Raw genomic sequence first — 25698 nt, forward strand, 5'->3', positions numbered from 1 at the left:
GTTACTCGTGTGATATTGAGGTTGTTACTCGTGCGATATTGCACTCGTTACTCGTGCGATATTGAGGTTGTTACTCGTGTGATATTGAGGTCGTTACTCGTGCGATATTGAGGTTGTTACTCGTGCGATATTGTACTCGTTACTCGTGGGATATTGTGCCTGTTATTCGTGTGATATTGAGCTTGTTACTCGTGCGATATTGAGGTTGTTACTCGTGACATATTGCACTTGTTACTCGTGGGATATTGTGCCTGTTACTTGTGTGATATTGAGCTTGTTACTCGTGCGATATTGAGGTTGTTACTCGTGTGATATTGAGGTTGTTACTCGTGTGATATTGAGGTTGTTACTCGTGCGATATTGTACTCGTTACTCGTGCGATATTGAGGTTGTTACTCGTGGGATATTGTGCCTGTTATTCGTGTGATATTGAGGTTGTTACTCGTGACATATTGCACTTGTTACTCGTGGGATATTGTGCCTGTTACTTGTGTGATATTGAGCTTGTTACTTGTGTGATATTGAGGTTGTTACTCGTGCGATATTGCACTCGTTACTCGTGCGATATTGCACTCGTTACTCGTGCGATATTGCACTCGTTACTCGTGTGATATTGCACTCGTTACTCGTGTGATATTGCACTCGTTACTCGTGCGATATTGCACTCGTTACTCGTGCGATATTGAGGTTGTTACTCGTGGGATATTGTGCCTGTTATTCGTGTGATATTGAGGTTGTTACTCGTGACATATTGCTCTAGTTACTCGTGGGATATTGCGCCTGTTACTTGTGTGATATTGAGTTTGTTACTCGTGTGATATTGTGCTCGTTACTTGTGCGATATTGTGCTCATTACTCGTGAGATATTGCTCTAGTTACTCGTGGGATATTGTGCCTGTTATTCGTGTGATATTGTGCCTGTTACTTGTGTGATATTGCGCCTGTTACTTGTGTGATATTGAGTTTGTTACTTGTGCGATATTGAGGTTGTTACTCGTGCGATATTGCACTCGTTACTCGTGCGATATTGAGGTTGTTACTCGTGGGATATTGTGCCTGTTATTCGTGTGATATTGAGGTTGTTACTCGTGACATATTGCACTTGTTACTCGTGGGATATTGTGCCTGTTACTTGTGTGATATTGAGCTTGTTACTTGTGTGATATTGAGGTTGTTACTCGTGCGATATTGCACTCGTTACTCGTGCGATATTGCACTCGTTACTCGTGCGATATTGCACTCGTTACTCGTGCGATATTGCACTCGTTACTCGTGCGATATTGCACTCGTTACTCGTGCGATATTGAGGTTGTTACTCGTGGGATATTGTGCCTGTTATTCGTGTGATATTGAGGTTGTTACTCGTGACATATTGCTCTAGTTACTCGTGGGATATTGCGCCTGTTACTTGTGTGATATTGAGTTTGTTACTCGTGTGATATTGTGCTCGTTACTTGTGCGATATTGTGCTCATTACTCGTGAGATATTGCTCTAGTTACTCGTGGGATATTGTGCCTGTTATTCGTGTGATATTGAGGTTGTTACTCGTGACATATTGCTCTAGTTACTCGTGGGATATTGCGCCTGTTACTTGTGTGATATTGAGTTTGTTACTCGTGTGATATTGTGCTCGTTACTTGTGCGATATTGTGCTCATTACTCGTGAGATATTGCTCTAGTTACTTGTGTGATATTGAGCTTGTTACTTGTGACATTGCACTTGTTAATCGTGGGATATTGTGCCTGTTACTCGTGGGATATTGAGCTTGTTTCTTGTGTGATATTGAGCTTGTTACTCGTGCGATATTGAGGTTGTTACTCGTGTGATATTGAGGTTGTTACTCGTGCGATATTGCACTCGTTACTCGTGCGATATTGAGGTTGTTACTCGTGTGATATTGAGGTCGTTACTCGTGCGATATTGAGGTTGTTACTCGTGCGATATTGTACTCGTTACTCGTGGGATATTGTGCCTGTTATTCGTGTGATATTGAGCTTGTTACTCGTGCGATATTGAGGTTGTTACTCGTGACATATTGCACTTGTTACTCGTGGGATATTGTGCCTGTTACTTGTGTGATATTGAGCTTGTTACTCGTGCGATATTGAGGTTGTTACTCGTGTGATATTGAGGTTGTTACTCGTGTGATATTGAGGTTGTTACTCGTGCGATATTGTACTCGTTACTCGTGCGATATTGAGGTTGTTACTCGTGTGGATATTGTGCCTGTTATTCGTGTGATATTGAGGTTGTTACTCGTGACATATTGCTCTAGTTACTCGTGGGATATTACGCCTGTTACTTGTGTGATATTGAGCTTGTTACTCGTGCGATATTGAGGTTGTTACTCGTGGATATTGTGCCTGTTATTCGTGTGATATTGAGGTTGTGCCTGTTATTCGTGTGATATTGAGGTTGTTACTCGTGACATATTGCTCTAGTTACTCGTGGGATATTGCGCCTGTTACTTGTGTGATATTGAGTTTGTTACTTGTGCGATATTGAGGTTGTTACTCGTGCGATATTGCACTCGTTACTCGTGCGATATTGAGGTTGTTACTCGTGGGATATTGTGTCTGTTATTCGTGTGATATTGAGGTTGTTACTCGTGACATATTGCACTTGTTACTCGTGGGATATTGTGCCTGTTACTTGTGTGATATTGAGCTTGTTACTCGTGTGATATTGAGGTTGTTACTTGTGCGATATTGCACTCGTTACTCGTGCGATATTGCACTCGTTACTCGTGCGATATTGCACTCGTTACTCGTGCGATATTGCACTCGTTACTCGTGCGATATTGAGGTTGTTACTCGTGGGATATTGTGCCTGTTATTCGTGTGATATTGAGGTTGTTACTCGTGACATATTGCTCTAGTTACTCGTGGGATATTGCGCCTGTTACTTGTGTGATATTGAGTTTGTTACTCGTGTGATATTGTGCTCGTTACTTGTGCGATATTGTGCTCATTACTCGTGAGATATTGCTCTAGTTACTCGTGGGATATTGTGCCTGTTATTCGTGTGATATTGAGGTTGTTACTCGTGACATATTGCTCTAGTTACTCGTGGGATATTGCGCCTGTTACTTGTGTGATATTGAGTTTGTTACTCGTGTGATATTGTGCTCGTTACTTGTGCGATATTGTGCTCATTACTCGTGAGATATTGCTCTAGTTACTTGTGTGATATTGAGCTTGTTACTTGTGACATTGCACTTGTTAATCGTGGGATATTGTGCCTGTTTCTTGTGTGATATTGAGCTTGTTACTCGTGCGATATTGAGGTTGTTACTCGTGTGATATTGAGGTTGTTACTCGTGCGATATTGCACTCGTTACTCGTGCGATATTGAGGTTGTTACTCGTGTGATATTGAGCTTGTTACTTGTGACATTGCACTTGTTAATCGTGGGATATTGTGCCTGTTACTCGTGGGATATTGAGCTTGTTTCTTGTGTGATATTGAGCTTGTTACTCGTGCGATATTGAGGTTGTTACTCGTGTGATATTGAGGTTGTTACTCGTGCGATATTGCACTCGTTACTTGTGCGATATTGAGGTTGTTACTCGTGTGATATTGAGGTCGTTACTCGTGCGATATTGAGGTTGTTACTCGTGCGATATTGTACTCGTTACTCGTGGGATATTGTGCCTGTTATTCGTGTGATATTGAGCTTGTTACTCGTGCGATATTGAGGTTGTTACTCGTGACATATTGCACTTGTTACTCGTGGGATATTGTGCCTGTTACTTGTGTGATATTGAGCTTGTTACTCGTGCGATATTGAGGTTGTTACTCGTGTGATATTGAGGTTGTTACTCGTGTGATATTGAGGTTGTTACTCGTGCGATATTGTACTCGTTACTCGTGCGATATTGAGGTTGTTACTCGTGGGATATTGTGCCTGTTATTCGTGTGATATTGAGGTTGTTACTCGTGACATATTGCTCTAGTTACTCGTGGGATATTGCGCCTGTTACTTGTGTGATATTGAGCTTGTTACTCGTGCGATATTGAGGTTGTTACTCGTGGGATATTGTGCCTGTTATTCGTGTGATATTGAGGTTGTGCCTGTTATTCGTGTGATATTGAGGTTGTTACTCGTGACATATTGCTCTAGTTACTCGTGGGATATTGCGCCTGTTACTTGTGTGATATTGAGTTTGTTACTTGTGCGATATTGAGGTTGTTACTCGTGCGATATTGCACTCGTTACTCGTGCGATATTGAGGTTGTTACTCGTGGGATATTGTGTCTGTTATTCGTGTGATATTGAGGTTGTTACTCGTGACATATTGCACTTGTTACTCGTGGGATATTGTGCCTGTTACTTGTGTGATATTGAGCTTGTTACTCGTGTGATATTGAGGTTGTTACTTGTGCGATATTGCACTCGTTACTCGTGCGATATTGCACTCGTTACTCGTGCGATATTGCACTCGTTACTCGTGCGATATTGCACTCGTTACTCGTGCGATATTGCACTCGTTACTCGTGCGATATTGAGGTTGTTACTCGTGGGATATTGTGCCTGTTATTCGTGTGATATTGAGGTTGTTACTCGTGACATATTGCTCTAGTTACTCGTGGGATATTGCGCCTGTTACTTGTGTGATATTGAGTTTGTTACTCGTGTGATATTGTGCTCGTTACTTGTGCGATATTGTGCTCATTACTCGTGAGATATTGCTCTAGTTACTCGTGGGATATTGTGCCTGTTATTCGTGTGATATTGAGGTTGTTACTCGTGACATATTGCTCTAGTTACTCGTGGGATATTGCGCCTGTTACTTGTGTGATATTGAGTTTGTTACTCGTGTGATATTGTGCTCGTTACTTGTGCGATATTGTGCTCATTACTCGTGAGATATTGCTCTAGTTACTTGTGTGATATTGAGCTTGTTACTTGTGACATTGCACTTGTTAATCGTGGGATATTGTGCCTGTTACTCGTGGATATTGAGCTTGTTTCTTGTGTGATATTGAGCTTGTTACTCGTGCGATATTGAGGTTGTTACTCGTGTGATATTGAGGTTGTTACTCGTGTGATATTGAGGTTGTTACTCGTGCGATATTGTACTCGTTACTCGTGCGATATTGAGGTTGTTACTCGTGGGATATTGTGCCTGTTACTTGTGTGATATTGAGCTTGTTACTCGTGCGATATTGAGGTTGTTACTCGTGTGATATTGAGGTTGTTACTCGTGTGATATTGAGGTTGTTACTCGTGCGATATTGTACTCGTTACTCGTGCGATATTGAGGTTGTTACTCGTGGATATTGTGCCTGTTATTCGTGTGATATTGAGGTTGTTACTCGTGACATATTGCTCTAGTTACTCGTGGGATATTGCGCCTGTTACTTGTGTGATATTGAGCTTGTTACTCGTGCGATATTGAGGTTGTTACTCGTGGGATATTGTGCCTGTTATTCGTGTGATATTGAGGTTGTTACTCGTGCGATATTGCACTCGTTACTCATGCGATATTGAGGTTGTTACTCGTGTGATATTGAGGTCGTTACTCGTGCGATATTGAGGTTGTTACTCGTGCGATATTGTACTCGTTACTCGTGGGATATTGTGCCTGTTATTCGTGTGATATTGAGCTTGTTACTCGTGCGATATTGAGGTTGTTACTCGTGACATATTGCACTTGTTACTCGTGGGATATTGTGCCTGTTACTTGTGTGATATTGAGCTTGTTACTCGTGCGATATTGAGGTTGTTACTCGTGTGATATTGAGGTTGTTACTTGTGTGATATTGAGCTTGTTACTCGTGCGATATTGAGGTTGTTACTCGTGTGATATTGAGGTTGTTACTTGTGTGATATTGAGCTTGTTACTTGTGCGATATTGAGGTTGTTACTCGTGTGATATTGAGGTTGTTACTCGTGTGATATTGAGGTTGTTACTCGTGCGATATTGTACTCGTTACTCGTGCGATATTGAGGTTGTTACTCGTGGGATATTGTGCCTGTTATTCGTGTGATATTGAGGTTGTTACTCGTGACATATTGCTCTAGTTACTCGTGGGATATTGCGCCTGTTACTTGTGTGATATTGAGTTTGTTACTCGTGTGATATTGAGGTTGTTACTCGTGCGATATTGTACTCGTTACTCGTGCGATATTGAGGTTGTTACTCGTGGGATATTGTGCCTGTTACTTGTGTGATATTGAGTTTGTTACTCGTGTGATATTGAGCTTGTTACTCGTGCGATATTGAGGTTGTTACTCGTGACATATTGCACTTGTTAATCGTGGGATATTGTGCCTGTTACTCGTGACATATTGCTCTAGTTACTCGTGGGATATTGCGCCTGTTACTTGTGTGATATTGAGTTTGTTACTCGTGCGATATTGAGGTTGTTACTCGTGTGATATTGAGGTTGTTACTTGTGTGATATTGAGCTTGTTACTCGTGCGATATTGAGGTTGTTACTCGTGTGATATTGAGGTTGTTACTTGTGTGATATTGAGCTTGTTACTCGTGCGATATTGAGGTTGTTACTCGTGTGATATTGAGGTTGTTACTTGTGTGATATTGAGCTTGTTACTTGTGCGATATTGAGGTTGTTACTCGTGTGATATTGAGGTTGTTACTCGTGTGATATTGAGGTTGTTACTCGTGCGATATTGTACTCGTTACTCGTGCGATATTGAGGTTGTTACTCGTGGGATATTGTGCCTGTTATTCGTGTGATATTGAGGTTGTTACTCGTGACATATTGCTCTAGTTACTCGTGGGATATTGCGCCTGTTACTTGTGTGATATTGAGTTTGTTACTCGTGTGATATTGAGGTTGTTACTCGTGCGATATTGTACTCGTTACTCGTGCGATATTGAGGTTGTTACTCGTGGGATATTGTGCCTGTTACTTGTGTGATATTGAGTTTGTTACTCGTGTGATATTGAGCTTGTTACTCGTGCGATATTGAGGTTGTTACTCGTGACATATTGCACTTGTTAATCGTGGGATATTGTGCCTGTTACTCGTGACATATTGCTCTAGTTACTCGTGGGATATTGCGCCTGTTACTTGTGTGATATTGAGTTTGTTACTTGTGCGATATTGTGCTCATTACTCGTGAGATATTGCGGCCATTACTCGTGTGATATTGTGTAAGTATATCATATAATATAAATATGAGACAAAAACATTTTAGTGGCATATAATTACATTCTATTGGCTTCATCAAGCAGTGAGTTGTTTCATGCAAGCATGTTCATCATCAATCAACTGTATGAAATGTGCGTTAAATGAACGCTTAAATCGACAGCCTTAATTTTATATCTCAAATATATGACAATTCTGAAAAAAAGTCAGAATTGTGAGATAAAAATTTGCAATTATCTTTTTAATTTTTTTTTCCATCGCAGAAACGAGCTTCCACAGTCTGACATGCAGTATTATGTCTGAATCCCTCACCTTCTCAGCAGCCCATTTCTCATGGGAATGTTCTGCGTATTTGTTTGCGATGAACTCAAGCTTCTCCGGGAGGCAGATGCTGCGAGAGGAAACGAGGAAAGTCATTCGTCTCAGACAGTCGCATGTGACGATGAGTTTTTCCGGCAGATAATCTTAAACGCACGTACTTGGCTGTGTTTATGGGTCTGGGGTCGAAGTTTCCCTGCGTGTCCACAGACACCTGCTTCTCCATTGTGGTGCTGAGCGTCGAGTCGATGTAGTCAGGTGGAAGAGCTCCGGCGATGGCGCTCAGACACGGCATGGCCATCTTAAACAAATCCTGTTCGTACTTCTGCGAGCAGACATTCACAGTGTGAAAAGAAGTCTCTTCTGCTCAGCAAAGCTGCATTTATTTGATCAAAAATACAGTTATTGGACCAATATTGGTGACAATATAGCTTTACAGATATAGATTTACAAGCAATCTTTAACACCAAATTAGGTTCAGCACAAGGGTTAAATGTTTCCTTGTCACATTAAATGATCAATTACTTAAAAAAAAAAAATTTCCGGACAGCAAACTTTTGAATGGTATTGTACAGTCACATAATGAGCCAGCATGCTTCACCTTCTGAGACAGAGAGTCAAAGATTCCCCAGAAGATCTTCTTGGTGAGCAGAAGCTCCTCTTCAGACGCCAGACCGTAACTGCCCCATCCGGACGGCAGGCAGTAATACTTCCAGTTCTGCTCGTAATGATTCGTCAGCAGCTGCGACACACACAATCATCCTCATATAACAACACTTGATCCATGTGTTGTCAACTAATAAAGCTTTCACAGACACATACTCTTCAAAAACACTCATCAAAAGAGTCAAATACGGCATGATGAATGTGGGAGTGACTCAAACAGAAGAGGCGGAGTCAAGCTACAGATAACTGAGGGAAATAAGCCTGAGATGTGGTAAAGAAAACTCAAATCTACAGAGACGGTGATGCAGTGAAAGTATAAACACAATCTCTGTCAATTATCAGATGCTGTTTACCTTCAGAGGCATCTTACAGTATTCAGACAGCAACGGCACGTCAAACACCAGCCGGCGCAGAAGATGCTGCAGCATGGAGGGTCTGAGGTACCTGGAACAGATTAAATCGACACAAACTCAACTAGTCTGCCGCTTTCAGAACAACAATAATGCTCTATTACTGGAGCATGCTGGTTAAACTGGATATTGCTGCTAAACATACTGGTTCTGTTCACACCAAGAACCATAACTACAGCGATAACTATTATGATAACTAACAACAACTATAACAAAACTACAATGATAACTATAACCGTAACTATAACAAAACTACAATAACTGAAACAAATGCTATAACAATAACTATAATGAAACTATGATAACTATAACGATAACAATAACTTTGACAAAACTACAAAGATAACAACTTTAACTATACCGATAACTATAACAAAACGACAACGATAACTATAACGATAACTATATCAATAACTATATAACAATAACTATATCAATAACCATAACGATAACTATAACGTAAACTACAATGATAACTATAACAATAACTATAATGATAACTATAACAATAACTATAATGATAACTATAACGTAAACTACAACGATAACTATAACAATAACTATAATGATAACTATAACAATAACGATAACTATAACGTAAACTACAGCGATAACTATAACAACAACAATAACGATAACTAACAACAACTATAACAAAACTATAATGATAACTATAACAATAACGATAACTATAACGTAAACTACAGCGATAACTTTAACAACAACAATAACGATAACTAACAACAACTATAACAAAACTATAATGATAACTATAACAATAATGATAACTATAATCGTAAACTACAGCGATAACTATAACAACAACAATAACAATAACAATAACGATAACTATAACAATAACTATAACTATAACGATAACGATAACTATAACAATAACTATAATGAAACTACATTAATACCTATAATAATAACTATACTTATAAGAAAACTATAATGGATAACTATAGCAATAACTATAACAAAACTACGACAAAAATAACTACACCAATAACTATAATAAAACTGTAACAATAATAACGAAACTACAATGATTAATGATAATAAATCAATAATAACTATAACAAAACTATAACAATAACTATAATTATAACTATAATTATAACAAAACTATAACTATAATTATACCAATAACTATAATAAAATTGTAATGATTACAATAACAAACCTACAATGATTAACTATAACAAATCAATAGTGATAACTATAATGATATTTTTACTATAACTATAATGAAATTACAGTTTTGTCGTCTGCCACTTTAAATGCTGGAGCTCTTTAAAGCAGGATGGATTCTGATTGGCTGTCAATGTTTTTATCGTTCATCAGCTGGAAAAACATCGCTCTGAAAGTGATTCCAAGGATATCGTTATTCTGTAATAGTTGTAGTGTGGTCTGCTACTCTCAGAGTCAGAAGGATTATTAAAACTAAAATACGGATATAGTTATGGTTCTTGGTGTGAACGGGCCTTGGATTAAGGGATCCAGTATAGTCAGCCGGTCACAGAATAAACCCTGACCAGCTTTACTTCACAGTAACGAACGCACTTGCAGACGGCCAGTAAGCACTCCTCAATGGCGTCCCGCTGGGCTTTGGTGAGTGAGCAGCCCTTGGACAGGCGGTAGATGGTGTAGAGCGTGGAGTCGATGAGCGCGGCGTGATGCTCCGTGCCGGAGAAGTGCGGAGCGCAGCGGCTGAGCAGAGGCAACATGGCCGAACCGATGTACCTGTTCATGGCCAGAGCCGTTTCAGTGGTCCGCAAAGCCTCCTGGGAATGAACAGAGAGAGCGTGACTCAGTAAATGATTCAGGATCTTTGAATCAGATGGTGTTTCGCTAACATTACTATCAAGTTATAAAAACATTATTTCTGAATGTTCTATAAATGTTACTTTTGTTTGAAGTATTGAAGTAGAAATTGAAGTAGTTTCATAATTGATGAATTTTACAACATTAACACTGTTTATTGCTGTAAAGCTGCTTTGAAATGATCTGTATATTGTAGAAATAAACGTGTTGTGACTTCTACTGCAATAAACCTTGTGATCGTGAAGTTTCCCAGAGTGCACGGCTAATTTAGGAGGATAAGAGAGAGATCCTTTAAACTGCCAGCATTAGTGTTTTGAGCTCAAACGCGATCTGTACAGCAGTCATTAAAACCCTCTATGGTACGGTGCTGCCTCCGGGCAACATGGTCTATTTCAGTTTGGTTTTAATAAAATAAGGCACCAATTGATTGATCAAACGTATCTCAGGACAGAATAACTCAAATACTAATCAATAAAAGTGCAAAAAAGACCAAAACATGACCAACAGGGGTCCATTTTGTGTCCTGTTTCAGCACGTCACAAGACTCTATATTTTCTCCAATGAAAAGTGCTTTTTTCACTTGTTTGTAACCATTTAAATCACCCACAAAAAACAATGTGTCACCTTCACAGGCAAGTAAAGAAGTATTTTTAAGAACTTTACATTATATATCATCAAATGTTTTAGAGCAGTGGTTCCCAAACTTTTTAGCGTGAAGTCCCCCCTGAAGGGATCACCATCCTTCTGCATTAGACTGCAGTCACACCTTTACCATTAAGAGACAATATTTGCCCCCTAAATTGATTTTCCAGTGCATTTTTTTTTACCTTTGTGAATAACTTTATAAAATAAATAGTTTTAAATAAAAAAAATGTTCAATAGAGAAATATGCAATTATGGTAAAACTAAGTAAAACTTTTAAATATTAAACTAAAACCGCCAGTAGATGGCAGCAAATCACTGTTTTTATGAGTGAGTCATTGAATCATTCATTCAGTAACGAAGCAAGTGGCTGTGAATAAGTCATTGAATCACTGACTCTCACGATTCGTTCAAAGCCGTTCGCGAAACACAGACGTGTGTTGTAGTTCTGCTGTGGTTTTTGTCAGAACTATTATTTCATTGCAAAATAGAGTAAATACTGACAGTACTGTGTTTAAAATGTACATTTTATTTTTTGACCTGTTGTATAATAATGTCACATTTGCAGTCATGTGGATATTTGGGAACAATTGCATTCTTGCTCGTTATCATCATTAACTCCCTGAGGTCTGAAAACGCGCCGGCGCGTTTTGCAGGATTTTTTTCACATTGCAGCAAAACAGACTTAAAATACTCCGTCATTTCTTGTCATAGAGACATAAGTAATATATCAATTGAAACTATAGAATATCTTCTTTTATTTGTGTACACTCAGAGTAAAAACACAATGTTGTGCTTTTTGTAAAATAAAGAAAACTAACATGATGCGTGATCTCTCCTCTCCCTCTGAACGAAGTCCAATCTGATAGTTCTCAGAAAATGAACTGTAACTTATGAATACTAATGACCAAAAAAGTGACACTTACGTCTAAAGAAACGTTGAAATGTCAGGTTTTAAATCGTTCAAGTCAAATCGAAAAAACATTCTGTGTTTATGTAATCTGTATGAAAAGAGAGCCATGTCAGAAGTCCGTGATTCAGCTCATTATCCACTAATGCGGAAACGCCCACAGAGCGAGCGCTATTCAGACGCAAATTCAGAGGCAATACATGCATTCATCGTCTCAATCGTGTATTTATTGTCCTGAAAAGTGTTTATTTGGATGTTAAAGCAATGGTTAGCGATCTCTAGAAGACATGCCGTTAGTTCCTAGTTCCTTTTCTTCTTTATATGGAGCGCCCTCCGGCTTTGAATTAAAAACACCATTCCTGGCCTAAAGGTGTACAGAGAGCGCCCTCCGGCTGCAAGAATTAAAAACACCATTCCTATGAATTAAAAACAGCGCCCTCCGGCCATTCCTGAAAGTGAAATTCCAGTATAGAAAATTGACATAAATATATAAGAATCCATCAATAATTCTCCAAATGTGCATGCTTTTAAGCTAAAAGCCTATATGAAATGCCATAGAGGTAACATAATTGTTCAGACACTTTGCATCACAGAAATACATTACATTTTAAAGAATATAATAGAATACCATTATTTTAAATTGTAATAATATTTCACAGTATTGCTGTTTATGATGAGCTGAGACATTGATTACAGAGGGTTTTTTCACAGCCTACCTGACTGAAAGGACTCATTAATATGCAAGTCATTTCAGGTCATTATTATGTGATTCTTTTGTCTTCTCAGGTGAGAATGGCCCATTATTCATGATGATTCACGCTTCCACGCATACTGTGTTTCTTGACAAAAAGTGTCTTACAAAAACTAAATCAATATATTGTTTTATATGAAGGAGTAGGCAGCATAATTTTTACATAATTTTGAAGCAAAAACTCTAGTCTACAACCTCCAATACCCAAAAGTTTTGTGAACATAGATTTAATATACTTTTTTTGGCCCTATTTCAGTGACTTAAGTTTTTTGTTTTTTCAATAACCACACATAAACATTATTCCTTCAAAAATACAAACATGTACATACATGTTCCTCACATATTATTGTAGACTAGTTTGTGCTGAATACAGTGTAATGACACTTTTGTCATTTATATGTTTATGAACAACTGAAAAAAGCACAAATGTCAGGGCATGTCAAAACTTCTCCAGGGCCCAAATCAGCCTCAGACTCCAGAGGGTTAAATACAAGAACTCACACAAGAGAGTTTTTGTATCGGAGAAAGTTTGAGTCTTAAATCTAAATTAATCCATTATCTGTGTCTATATTTGTTCTTCATGCGAGTAAGTGCTAAATCCCCACTTTTACAAAGGTGCATTGTCGAGAATGACAGTAATTTAGCGCGATTAAAGGCAGCAGATTCTGCATGCAATCAATCATATGCATGCTGCTTGTGTGGATACAGTCATTTTTGACTGCAAATGATGAGGTAATTTGATTGTACTGGATTAACAACATTTTGGCAGTTAGAAATACATGCTTGATTTTAATATTATTTTAAGGAATTAAATGAACTACTCAGCATTTTGTTCATATATTTCTTTTTTCTACATGAAAATGCTAAATGTCTACATTTTTCCATTGTGGTACAATGTTGCCTCGAGGCAACAAACTTTAAATAAATTAAACATTTATGAAAATGTTTATTGATATTGTTAAAGTGTCCAATTTTAAGCAGGAAAAACAACACAAATAATTTTTTCCTCACTGATATCATATTGCGTATTAACTACAGAGAGTTACTGGTGAGACAGAGAGGCTTTGGGTTAAAGCGTAACGGACTGACCGTGTCCAGCGAGGCGGCGGCTCTCAGGTCCGGCAGGAACCCCACCTCTAACAGATGCAGGAGGAAGCTCTGGTCCTCGATGCCGTAGACGCGATCCAGAAACAGCACCATGGGGGCCTTGTGGTCCGGACAGAAGCTGGCCGACACGTCCGGCTCCGTGACGCTGCCGTCTGACAGACAGAGACAGATGTGTGAGATCACTGTCCAATCAAATCCCCACAGATGAAATCAAGCCCCGCCCTACATTTGTTCTTGTTTGCAAAGCAGTCGGATACGACACAATACTGGACAAAGTAAGAATTGTGAGAAAGAGTTCGGCACCTTTATTGACCACGGGCATTTTGAGAGGGATGCTGATGATGCCGACCAGGTCCTCGGTGGGAACGAGAGAGCGCAGGATGGCACGGATCCTCAGAGCTTCACCTTTACCCTTATTGATCAGCTGAGGGACGAGATCAAGATCACATGATCAGTCATGGGGATCGATCACGGCCTGTGAACTGAGCGTGTCAGTGAGACTCACGTGCATCTCTGGAGCGCAGCGGCCCAGCAGATCGATCAGAGCCGAGTAGAACGACAGAATAGCGTTTCCCATGTGGAGAACCTCCTCTTCCTCATCGCCGTCAGTGGAGCTGCAGCAGAGAGAGATGAAGTGTGTGTGTGTGAGTGTGTGTGTGAGAGTGTGTGTGTGAGTGTGTGTGTGAGTGTGTGTGTGAGAGTGTGTGTGTGAGTGTGTGTGTGTCTTACACGTCTGAAGCGTGAGCCGGGCCTGTGCTGGGCAGATCCAGCGCCGGGTTCTCCGAGATCTTGATGGCCTCCTTCATGGCCGCCAGCAGCCCGTTTCCTCCCTCTCCTCGCAGGGCGGGGCCGAAACACTCCGGCCGACGAATCAGGAGCTTCACCACAACGCTGGAGTTTTCCTCCACACTCTCACCTGAACAGAGATGATTTAACATATTTAACTTAAACATACACTGGCGAATCATCATATCAGAATGATTTCTGAAGGATCATGTGACACTGAATGATGCTGAAAATTCAGCTTTGATCACAGGAATAAATTACACTTTACTATATATTCACATAGAAAACAGCTGCTTTAAATTATAAAAATATTTCAAAATTTTTACTGCATTTTTGATCAAATAAATGAAGCTATGGTGAGCAGAAGAGACTCAAAAACATAAAAAATCGTAATTATTCCAAACGTTTGACCGCCAATGCAAAGCAGCGTTTCCATCCCCTGTGTTCAAGAGAACAGAATCTGCGTGTGTGTTTATTCACCGTTGACAAACACTGCGAATCGCAGGAAGGACAGGTAACGCTCGCCCTCAATAGGGTTCCAGCCGATGTCTGGATATCCTTTGGCCAAGAGCATCGGACAGCTCTGCAGACCGCAGCCGGCCAGATACGTCACGACCTGCTCACGCAAACGCATCACGACACGAGCAGATTAATGAGAAAACAGTTATCGGTTATGCAAACAGATAAACATCATAATTCGAGGGAGCAGATGTGAAGGGAGCAGCCATCTTGATGAGGACATCAGTGGTTGGGAATGTGAACACACCTTGTCCAGGTCGGGCTCCTCCAGCGCGAGCGCCAGGCCGTTGTTGTCCATCACTGATGAAGCCGCCACATCTAGAGGAGTGGATCCTCTCATGGACGGAGACGCTGTCGACACAAACACACAAACTCACATGGACTACACAGGAAACGCAAACCAATGTCAATCAGAAAAATGCCAAAAATGAAAACAAAAACTCTTACTAATAATATTGAACTAAATCATAAAAATGTCAAGTTAAAATAATTTTAAAATAAAAACAAATATAAACAAAACATTAATAATAAATTAAATAAAAAAGCATAATTAAAATAAACACATTTTAAAATAAAAACAAATCAAAATAAAAAAAATAATGAAATCCTAAGCATACAAAATTACTAAAAATAATTTTAAAATAAAAATAAATCAAAATAAAAAAATACTAATAAATTAAATCCTAAACATACAAAATTAAAATAATTTAAAAATAAAAACAAATCAAAATAAAACACTAATAATTATTTAAAATAATTTAAATAAATAATATAATTAAATAATGTAAATAATTTAAAAATATAAACACTTACTAATAATTAAATCATAAACATAATAATTGAATTAAACCATAAAAATGTAAAAAAATTAAATAAAAATCATCAAAATAAAACATTTCTAAATAATTGAATCATAAAAATAAATAATTTTAAAATAAAAATGAATTAAAACAATTAAATCACAAAAATGTAAAATTAAAATAATTTAAATAGATAATATAATAAAATAATGTAAATAATTAAAAAATAAAAACAAAAACACTTACTAATAATTAAATCATAAACATAACATTAAAATAAATAATTACAAAATACAAATAAAACACTAATAATTAATTGAATCATAAAAATGTACAATTAACAAATAAATAATTTTAAAAATAAAAATAAATATAAAACTAATATATATACAATTAAAATAGTTTAAAAAATACAAATAAAACATCTAAATAAGTTAAATTATAAAAATGTACCATTTTTAATTATTTAAAATAAAAATAAATATAAAGCACTTACTAATAATTCATTAAATAATAAAAAATAAACAATTAAATCGTAAAAATGTTAAATTGAAATAATTTAATTATTACAAAATCTAAACAAATACTAATAATGAATTAAATCATTATTTATTTTAAAATAAATAAATAAATAAATAAAAATAGTCAAAAAATATAAACTTCTAAATAATTGAATCATAAAAATAAATAATTTTAAAATAAAAACAAACTAATTAAAACAATTAAAATCACAAAAATGTAAAATAAATATAAAATAAAACACTTGCTAAAAAAAGATGAAACATTTTATGTTCAGCTGCATGTCATGTGACCATGAACATGTGAACATTACTGAAATACTTAAATATTTTAGCTCAAAGTTGTTCAGCTGATGAAAAAGTCTGGGAATCGCTGTGTTCAGCTGGAGACACACACACACACACACTCCAGCAGAGGGCAGTATGGACCGCTGAAAACACACTTCATCTCAACACGCTCTTATCAGAGCAGTGTGATTCTTCCAGCCGTTCCTGCCGTCACTCACCCAATCCCACGCTGCTGTTCTCCAGCAGGTAGCTCAGGTGATCAAACATGGCCTTCTGGTTCTGACGGCTGATGCGACAGAAGTAACACAGGAAGCGACAGCAGCTCGCCACCATCTTGGGAAACGCGATCTCCTGTTCCAGAAGGAAAACAGAAGACCATCGATCCGCTGAGGGTCACGTGTGTGTTTCGATCGATGCTGGACACCAGCGGCTCATAAATCACACAGCGCTTATTAAAACAGCGTGTGTTACTGTCAGAAAACTACCTCATATCTTCAGTCATTTCTCTTCTCCAGTGCTTGATTTAAGATGTTTGTGCTGGAAACAACATCATATCACGTACCTGAGACTTTCCTCCTCCCAGGACGTTCACCATCACCTCCATGACGGTCTCGTGCATCCCCAGAACCCTCATCAGGTTGGGATGCTGGTAGAACACCTTATTATTCATGATGTCTCTGAAACACACACACATTAAAAACATCTGTGTAAATATGAATTAGTTCAGTTCATGATTACTCAAAGGCATCATCCTCACCCCAGGCCGTCAATCATCAGCTGCTCCTCCTCTTTGCCCATGCGGACGCTGAGCAGCGACCGGATCTGCCCCAGAGACGCCAGCAGGTGGATGGTGTCGTGGACGGAGGCGGCGCTGATGGTGTAGGTCTTCCTCATGGCGCGGAGCAGCTCGCCGATGCTGTCGTACTGCCGCCGCAGCAGGCTGAACATCACGCGCACCAGCTCCGGGTCCTGGATGTGCGTCTCCTGAGCCCAGCTCACCATCGTCTGAGAGATCAGCTCCTTCAGGTTCGCTTCACGCACAAACACACGACACTGAGCATGAGAACCACCACAGGCGCTTAGAGTGAAGCTGATCGAGGAAACGAGTCATTACTGATGCAGTGATGTTCGGTGCTGAACACTTTAATCTACAGCGAGATCAGGAAACACCTTCACATCTTCTTACTGAAGATCACATGACACAAATGATCTACCTGAAGTCATGCATATGAGAGCATGTGAATATTTAAAATCCATGTTTTGAACAAGTATCTTAAACCCTCTATCTGGCTCATATTAAAATAAATAAATAAATAAATAAATAAAAATAAAAAATGAAATAAAATGTATAAAATAAAATTATAAAAAATAAAATAAAATAAAAATAAATATAAAATGTATAAAAAAAAAGTGAAATATAAAATGTATAAAATAAAATAATAAATAAAATTAAATAAAAAATAAAATTAATATAAAATAAAATAAAAATAAAAAATGAAATATAAAATGTATAAAATAAAATAATATAAAATGTATAAAATAAAAAATAAAATTAATATAAAATAAAATAAAAGTAAAAAATGAAATATAAAATGTATAAAATAAAATAATAAAAAATAAAATTAAATAAAAAAAATATAAAATTAAATAAAAATAAAAAATGAAATATAAAATGTATAAAATAAAATAACAAAAAATAAAAATATAAAGTAAAATAAAAATAAAAATGAAATATAAAATGTATAAAATAATAAAAAATAAAATTAATGTAAAATAAAATAAAAATTAAAAATTAAATATAAAATGTATAAAATAATAAAAAATTAAATTAAAATTAAAAATAAAATAAAAAAATAAAATGAATATAAAAAAATAAAAATAAATAAATAAATAAAAACAAATAATATAATAAAAAAATAAAACAAAATAAAATAAAACAAAAAATCAAAATAAATACACCAACATTTTTTCAGGTTGAGTTGGTTTTCCATCTCTTGTGTGATAATGAGATGAGAAAGAGCAGCTATAAATAGAATATCACAACAGAATTCATTATGCAGTGAAACCCTTCAGGCTTTATTAAAACACGATCAATCAGCGGCTCATATGAGGACCCGAGCGGATGATATTCTGAAACATCATCTGCAGTGAAACACACACACACACACACACACACACACACTAATGAAGATGATTCATGTGAGAATCAGTGTCACTGAGACACTATTATAGTCAAGTCTTCATTTATATAGCGCTCTTCATAATACATATTGTTTCAAAGCAGCTTCACGGTGAATTATTATCGAGCTAAAGTTGGTTTTTGATTGAATCACTTCTGATGTAAAAATTTATTATTACTTTATTAGTGTTCACTAATATTTTGAATTAGTTTTTATTTTTATATTTTCTGTTTTCATTTTAATTTTAGTTGGAGTTTAAAGTAATTCTGTTTATTTTTATTAATTTTTATTTCAGTTTTAGTATTATTTAAGTTCATCAAGTTAAACTAAATAACATTTAATTTGAATTTTTTAAATTTATTTTATTTTAATTTAATCAGCCATCAACATTAAAAATATACATTTACCCTAATATTTACATGGTGTTTTATTTCAGAACTCCATGTTGTTGCAAAAATGTAATGTTCAAAACACTGTGGTAATACCGCGGTACCCTCAGTGCTGAGGTTTAATGAGAGCAGAGGAAGCAGGAGGAAGTGCTGCGCTTGAAAATCCTCCAGACGCGTGTCAGATCGAGGGCAGCGTGTGCAGACGCCATTAGAGCCACTGTAATGGGCCTTAAAGGAAAGTGACTGATGGGAAAAACATGGGCTGAGGTCATCTGTCAGTCACTCGCTCAGCTGCTCTGTCTGTCAGCGGTAAATAAGCGTTTTATAGGGCAGCCAATCAGAGGCAGCGCTGATGAACGATCCCGCCGAGACCTGGAGAGACATCACACAACGCTGAGCTCAGGAGCGACACGCCAAATGGAATTGAACCTCTGTGTGTGTGTGTGTGTGTGTGTGTGTGTGTGTGTGTGGAAAACGTTCACTATGAGGGGGAAAAACTGCAATCAGCAAACTCAGCAAACAGAAGAAGAGCAGCTTTCTCACCTTGAACTGTTTAAATGAATCTCACTAAAACGTGTCTGGCTCATATAAATAAAATAAAATAAAATAAAATAAAATAAAATAAAATAAAATAAAATAATAAAAAAATAAATAAAATAAAATAAAATAAAAAAATAAAATATTTATAATAAAATAAAATAAATAAAATAAAAAATAAAACAATATACAATAAAATAATTAATTAATTAAAATAAAATAAAACAATAATTTTATACAATAAAAAATAAAAATAAAATGTAAAATAAAATATAATAAAAATGCAATACAAAAAATATACAATAAATAAAAATTAAAATAAATAAATAAAAATTAAAATAAATAAATAAATAAATAAATAAAATAATAAAAAATAAAATACAATTAAAAAAAAAATATATATATATATAATAAAAAAATGCAAAAATTTAATAAAAAATAAAATAAAATAAAATACAACAATAAAATAAAATAAAATAAAAATGCAATACAAAAATTTATAATAAAATAAAATAAATAAAATAAAAAATAAAACAATACACAATAAAAAATAAATTAATTAATTAAAATAAAATAAAACAATAATTTTATACAATAAAAAAATAAAAATAAAATATAGAATAAAATATAATAAAAATGCAATACAAAAAATATACAATAAATAAAAATTTAAATAAAAAATAAAATAAAACAATATACAACAATAATAAAATAAAATAAAATAAAATAAAATAAAATAAAATAAAATAAAATAAAATAAAATAAAATAAAATAAAATAAAATAATAAATGGGAACTGCATGACTGCAACTATAACAGTCCTATAAAACACAAACACCATACAGTGACACAAAGGTCTCAGTTTTACTTACAGGGAGCAGTTTGTTCTTTCTCTGTGGGTTCAGCTTCAGATTTCTGCGGTTGACCTTTGATCTTATAGATCAGAGCGAGCAGGCGACCTTTAATCGACGTGTCCTGATCCTCCTCATCCTCCTCCACTGGAATCCCTGCAGTGACACAGATGAAGGACACTCATTCTCAGTGACATCACTGTCCCGTCTCACGACCGGATTCATGACATCTGAAGCTCCCCACAAACCAGAGCTCATCCATTATTGAAAACATCTTGATGTGAGATCCAGCGAACACAAACATCTGCTTCAGTCAGTGTTTCTACACCTGCAGTGAAATCCAGCTCATCACAAGCCAACCAAAGCTGAGAATTTAACTTGGAATATGGCATAAAACATTTGTGAATAAAGCAGTGTTTCCATCCCATGTGTACAAAATCATCAATTCCAAACCAACATTTCAGATGCTGCGATGCGATTGGTCCGCTGGTTAGTCTAGTTATCCAAGGGATTTATTCGGTAAATATCCCAATGCTGGAACTGATATGCGCCTCAGTGTTTCACAAGCATCATCTGTAGAGCGATTTGTGTTTGTTTAAGGGAAATGTAATTCATGTTCAGAGAAACGTACCGCAGTGCAGCCGCAGCTCGCCGTGGAAGTCGTACAGCTCCTCCTGGATGTCCTCCGGGCAGGGACAGTCTTCACCCATATTGAAGTTCAACAGCATGTTAATCTGAAAGAGGGATTTAATGTGATTAGGCTTCCTGCTGAAGACTGGAAACTGCAGCGAAGTGTTTTCTACAGTGACGCGCAGCACCTGTTCCTGCGGCGGAGAGCGAAACTCTTTGGTCTTTTTGGCGGTGACGGCGGCGGACATGTTGAGCGCGAGCATCAGCTCATTATAGCGGAACTTCTGGTTGAACTGCAGCTTGGAGACGAAGCTGTCGGAGAAAGAGACGATGGCCTCGATGCGATGCCTCAGCTCACAGTCACAGAAGTAGTGCAGGAGTTCACACATCTGCAGAAACACACCACACACACACCATCAACACTGAGTTATACATTATTCATTTAACAGACGCTTTTATCCAGTGACTCACAAATCAGATGCAATATACATTACTTGAAAAACTCTTACTGTAAACTTGTGTGGATTTTATGCAAAAATGCTTACGATTTTCTTCATTTGTGTGTCGCTTTGGATATAGTATCTGTTACATGAATAATGCAAATATACACTGTTTGAAAGTTTGGGGTTGGTAAGATTTGTAATGTTTTTGAAAGAGTCTCTTCTGTTCACCAAGGCTGCATTTATTTGATCAAAAATACAGTAAAAATTGTGAAATATTATTACCATTTAAAATAACTACAGTACAAAATGTGAAATATTACAGTTTAAAATAACGACAGTAAAAATTGTGAATTAGTATTACCATTTAAAATAACAACAGTAAAAATTAGGAAATATTTAAAATAACTACAGTAAACAATTAGGAAATATCATTACCATTTAAAATAACTACAGTAAAAATTGGGAAATATTTAAAATAACTACAGTAAAAATTGGGAAATATTTAAAATAACTACAGTAAAAAATTGGGAAATATAATTACCATTTAAAATAACTACAGTAAAAAATTGTGAAATATAATTACCATTTAAAATAACTACAGTACAAATTGTGAAATATTATTGCCATTTAAAATAACTACAGTAAAAAATTGGGAAATATCATTACCATTTAAAATAACTACAGTACAAATTGTGAAATATTACAATTTAAAATAACTACAGTAAAAAAAATTGTGAAATATTATAATTTAAAATAACTACAGTAAAAAATTGGGAAATATTACAAATTAAAATAACTACAGTAAAAACTGGGAAATATTATTACCATTTAAAATAACTACAGTAAAAAAAATTGAAATATTACAATTTAAAATAACTACAGTAAAAAAAAATTGTGAAATAATACAATTTAAAATAACTACAGTAAAAAATTGGGAGATATTAAAATTTAAAATAACTACAGTAAAAAATTGGGAAATATTACCATTTAAAATAACTACAGTAAAAAATTGGGAAATATTACAATTTAAAATAACTACAGTAAAAAAATTGTGAAATATTACAATTTAAAATAACTACAGTAAAAAATTGGGAAATATTACAATTTATAATAACTACAGTAAAAAAATCGGGAAATATTACAATTTAAAATAACTACAGTAAAAAATGGGGAAATATTACAAATTAAAATAACTACAGTAAAAACTGGGAAATATTATTACAATTTAAAATAACTACAGTAAAAAAAAATTGTGAAATAATACAATTTAAAATAACTACAGTAAAAAATTGGGAGATATTAAAATTTAAAATAACTACAGTAAAAAATTGGGAAATATTACAATTTATAATAACTACAGTAAAAAAATCGGGAAATATTACAATTTAAAATAACTACAGTAAAAAATTGTGAAATAATACAATTTAAAATAACTACAGTAAAAAATTGGGAGATATTAAAATTTAAAATAACTACAGTAAAAAAATCAGGAAATATTACAATTTAAAATAACTACAGTAAAAAATTGGGAAATATTATTACCATTTAAAATAACTACAGTACAAATTGTGAAATATTACTACAATCAATAGTGCAAATAGTAAATATTAATTATAAATAGCAAAGCTGTAAAAATATAAATGTATAAATTGTGTAAATGTATGAAAGTAAAAAAAACTAAATTTTTAATTAAAGGTTAAAATTTGTAATTTTATTATGGATGTGTTCAAATAGATATACTGTCTCGGTCTTTATGACTTTATTCTAAAATGTTTAAATATTTTATTTCATAATTTCAGAACTTTGCAACATCATCAATTCATTTTATTGAACTGAACTGAATCAACATGAACTGAATTGATCTTAATATTAATATCTTAATTATTTTCCTCTTTATTACTGCGAAGCTGCTTTGAAACGATCTTTATTGTCTAAAGCGCTATAGAAATAAATGTGAAATAGATGTGTCCTGACTAGTAGCATGTATATATGATATGTTAATAAAGCAGTCCAGTCCTCTCACCTGTCGTTTGACAGACTCGGGCAGCTTCTTCTCCAGCAGTCCCTTCACGAGCGCTTTCCCGTCTCGCGCCTCTTCCTCTCCGGCCTCCACCGCCTTCTCCTCGGCTCCCGTCAGTCCTTCCTTCAGCCCGTCCTCCTTGCGTTCTCCAAACACGTCGGGCTCGATGAGCAGCAGGATCTTGTGCACGTCTTGGCTGCTCAGGACGCCCATGGTCAGCAGCGTGCCGATGAGCCGCAGGATAGGCACGAACTGATACTCCACACTCCCGCCCACCGGATCTCTGATGTGGTCTCCTCCGCCCTGGACCGCCTCCGTCAGCATGATGATGGCCTTTTCCTTCAGCACGTCCAGCGGGATCTCCGGGCTGTACAGGTGCTGCTCGCGCTTGGTGCTGATGAAGCACGGCGGCGCGAAGTTGAGCCTGGGTTTGAGGGACGCGCTGAGCCTGACGCCCGGAGGCTGGTGGCGTTTGGAGGCGTCGGGAAAGAGGCGGATGCCGCGCGTCTCGGCCGTGACGGGAATGATGAACTCGTTGCTCATCATGAGGCGGGCGGCTCTGGCCGTCTCCAGGTGCACGCTGATGAGGACGCTGTAGAAGCCCTCGCGCAGCACGCCCGACAGGTACTGGTTGTCGATGGTGTAGAGCAGCTGCGATTGGTCGAGGTGGCTGCAGAGCGCGTGAGCCACACGCGTGTTCCCGTGAGCGCACAGAGCGCAGTACAGCTTGAGCGTGTGATAGTGGAACATACGCAGCTCTTCCTGCTCCGACAGCTCCATGATATCCACACACCTGCAACACAACACGTCACTTTCACTAGTATAATTATCTCATTAAAAAAAATGAATTAAATCAAATTAAAATTGATAATAAAAAATTATTAAATAACATGAAATGCATCATATTTATACATTTTTTAAATTATATTTCTAAATGTATTTAATTTTAAAAACATATTTTAATTTAAGAGTGTGTGTGTGTGTGTGTACCGGTTCTCCTCTGGGATGTGTACGGCCAGCATCTGCAGGGGTTCCAGACACTGGACCATCCATCCCTGCCTCTCGCTGACACGGGCCGTCTCCACCTTCAGGAAGGTGTTGGGCATTCGGCTCCACAGCACAGAGTTAATAGTCTGGACGTCTAACCGCGGCGGACACTGAGGGACGGGGTTCTTGTGTTCGCTCTTAAAGATGGCTGATGAGATGGGCATGGCGTTCTGGAGGAGACGAGTCATACAAACTCTCGTTACAGTTATCGCTAGAGATATTGCTATAGTTACTGCTATATTTAATGTTATATTTACCATTATAATTATCATTACAGATAATACAGAGTCATCTTGATATAGTTATCATTATAGTTATAAATATCATTATAGTACTAATTTAATCATTAAATTTATCATTAGTTATTAATATAGTTATTGTTATCATTACAGTTACCATTGTATTTATTGTTATAGTTATTGATATTGCTATATTTATCTTTACATTTATCATTATAGTTATCATTATAGTTATTGTTATAGGTATCGATATTGTTACAGTTATCATCGCTATATTTATCATTACATTTATCATTTTAGTTGATGTTATAGTTGAAGTTATAGTTATCTTCATCATAGTTATCTTTATTAATGGTGCTTGCCAAAGGCAAAGCTCCATTCTTAATCTTGCTCATACTTATTATTAATGGTGCTTGCCAAAGGCAAAGCTCCATTCTTAATCTTCTGCATACTTATTATTATTCTTCTTCTTCTGGACACTTTCGTCTGCGCGTAACTCGTCCCGCAGTTTTTGTCATAGACCCACGAATGAGGTGTCAAATCGACCGGCCTATTGAGGAGTGGTGTGCTATGACTTTTATAAGCGATCGGGTGTACGATGTTCGTCCGGCGGGCGAAAAATCGGGCGAAAAATCCCATAGACTTAACATTGCGACGAACTTTGACGAGTCATAGCTCCTAACGAGAATTTCGTAGAA

The 25698-nt window shown here is 36.2% G+C and overlaps 1 protein-coding gene across 7 annotated transcripts in view; it reads right to left on the minus strand.

The window, feature by feature from the left end:
- LOC125269224 (ryanodine receptor 3) overlaps positions 1–25698 on the minus strand; it is a 152716-nt gene that overhangs the window by 53370 nt on the left and 73648 nt on the right. For all 7 annotated transcript variants that reach the window (XM_048192088.1, XM_048192094.1, XM_048192092.1 and 4 more), the window contains 19 exons: positions 24705–24931; positions 23718–24507; positions 21440–21640; positions 21253–21355; positions 20643–20777; positions 17423–17696; positions 17228–17342; positions 16884–17016; positions 15307–15410; positions 15021–15156; positions 14484–14670; positions 14260–14368; positions 14058–14178; positions 13737–13906; positions 10084–10304; positions 8461–8551; positions 8043–8183; positions 7603–7766; positions 7436–7514 (listed from right to left, as the gene is read on the minus strand). In XM_048192088.1, coding sequence (XP_048048045.1) covers positions 7436–7514; positions 7603–7766; positions 8043–8183; positions 8461–8551; positions 10084–10304; positions 13737–13906; positions 14058–14178; positions 14260–14368; positions 14484–14670; positions 15021–15156; positions 15307–15410; positions 16884–17016; positions 17228–17342; positions 17423–17696; positions 20643–20777; positions 21253–21355; positions 21440–21640; positions 23718–24507; positions 24705–24931 — 3501 coding nt within the window. The remainder of the gene's footprint in view (positions 1–7435; positions 7515–7602; positions 7767–8042; positions 8184–8460; positions 8552–10083; positions 10305–13736; positions 13907–14057; positions 14179–14259; positions 14369–14483; positions 14671–15020; positions 15157–15306; positions 15411–16883; positions 17017–17227; positions 17343–17422; positions 17697–20642; positions 20778–21252; positions 21356–21439; positions 21641–23717; positions 24508–24704; positions 24932–25698) is intronic.

The sequence above is a fragment of the Megalobrama amblycephala genome, linkage group LG5 (assembly GCF_018812025.1).
Source record: "Megalobrama amblycephala isolate DHTTF-2021 linkage group LG5, ASM1881202v1, whole genome shotgun sequence".
Lineage (NCBI taxonomy): Eukaryota > Metazoa > Chordata > Actinopteri > Cypriniformes > Xenocyprididae > Megalobrama > Megalobrama amblycephala.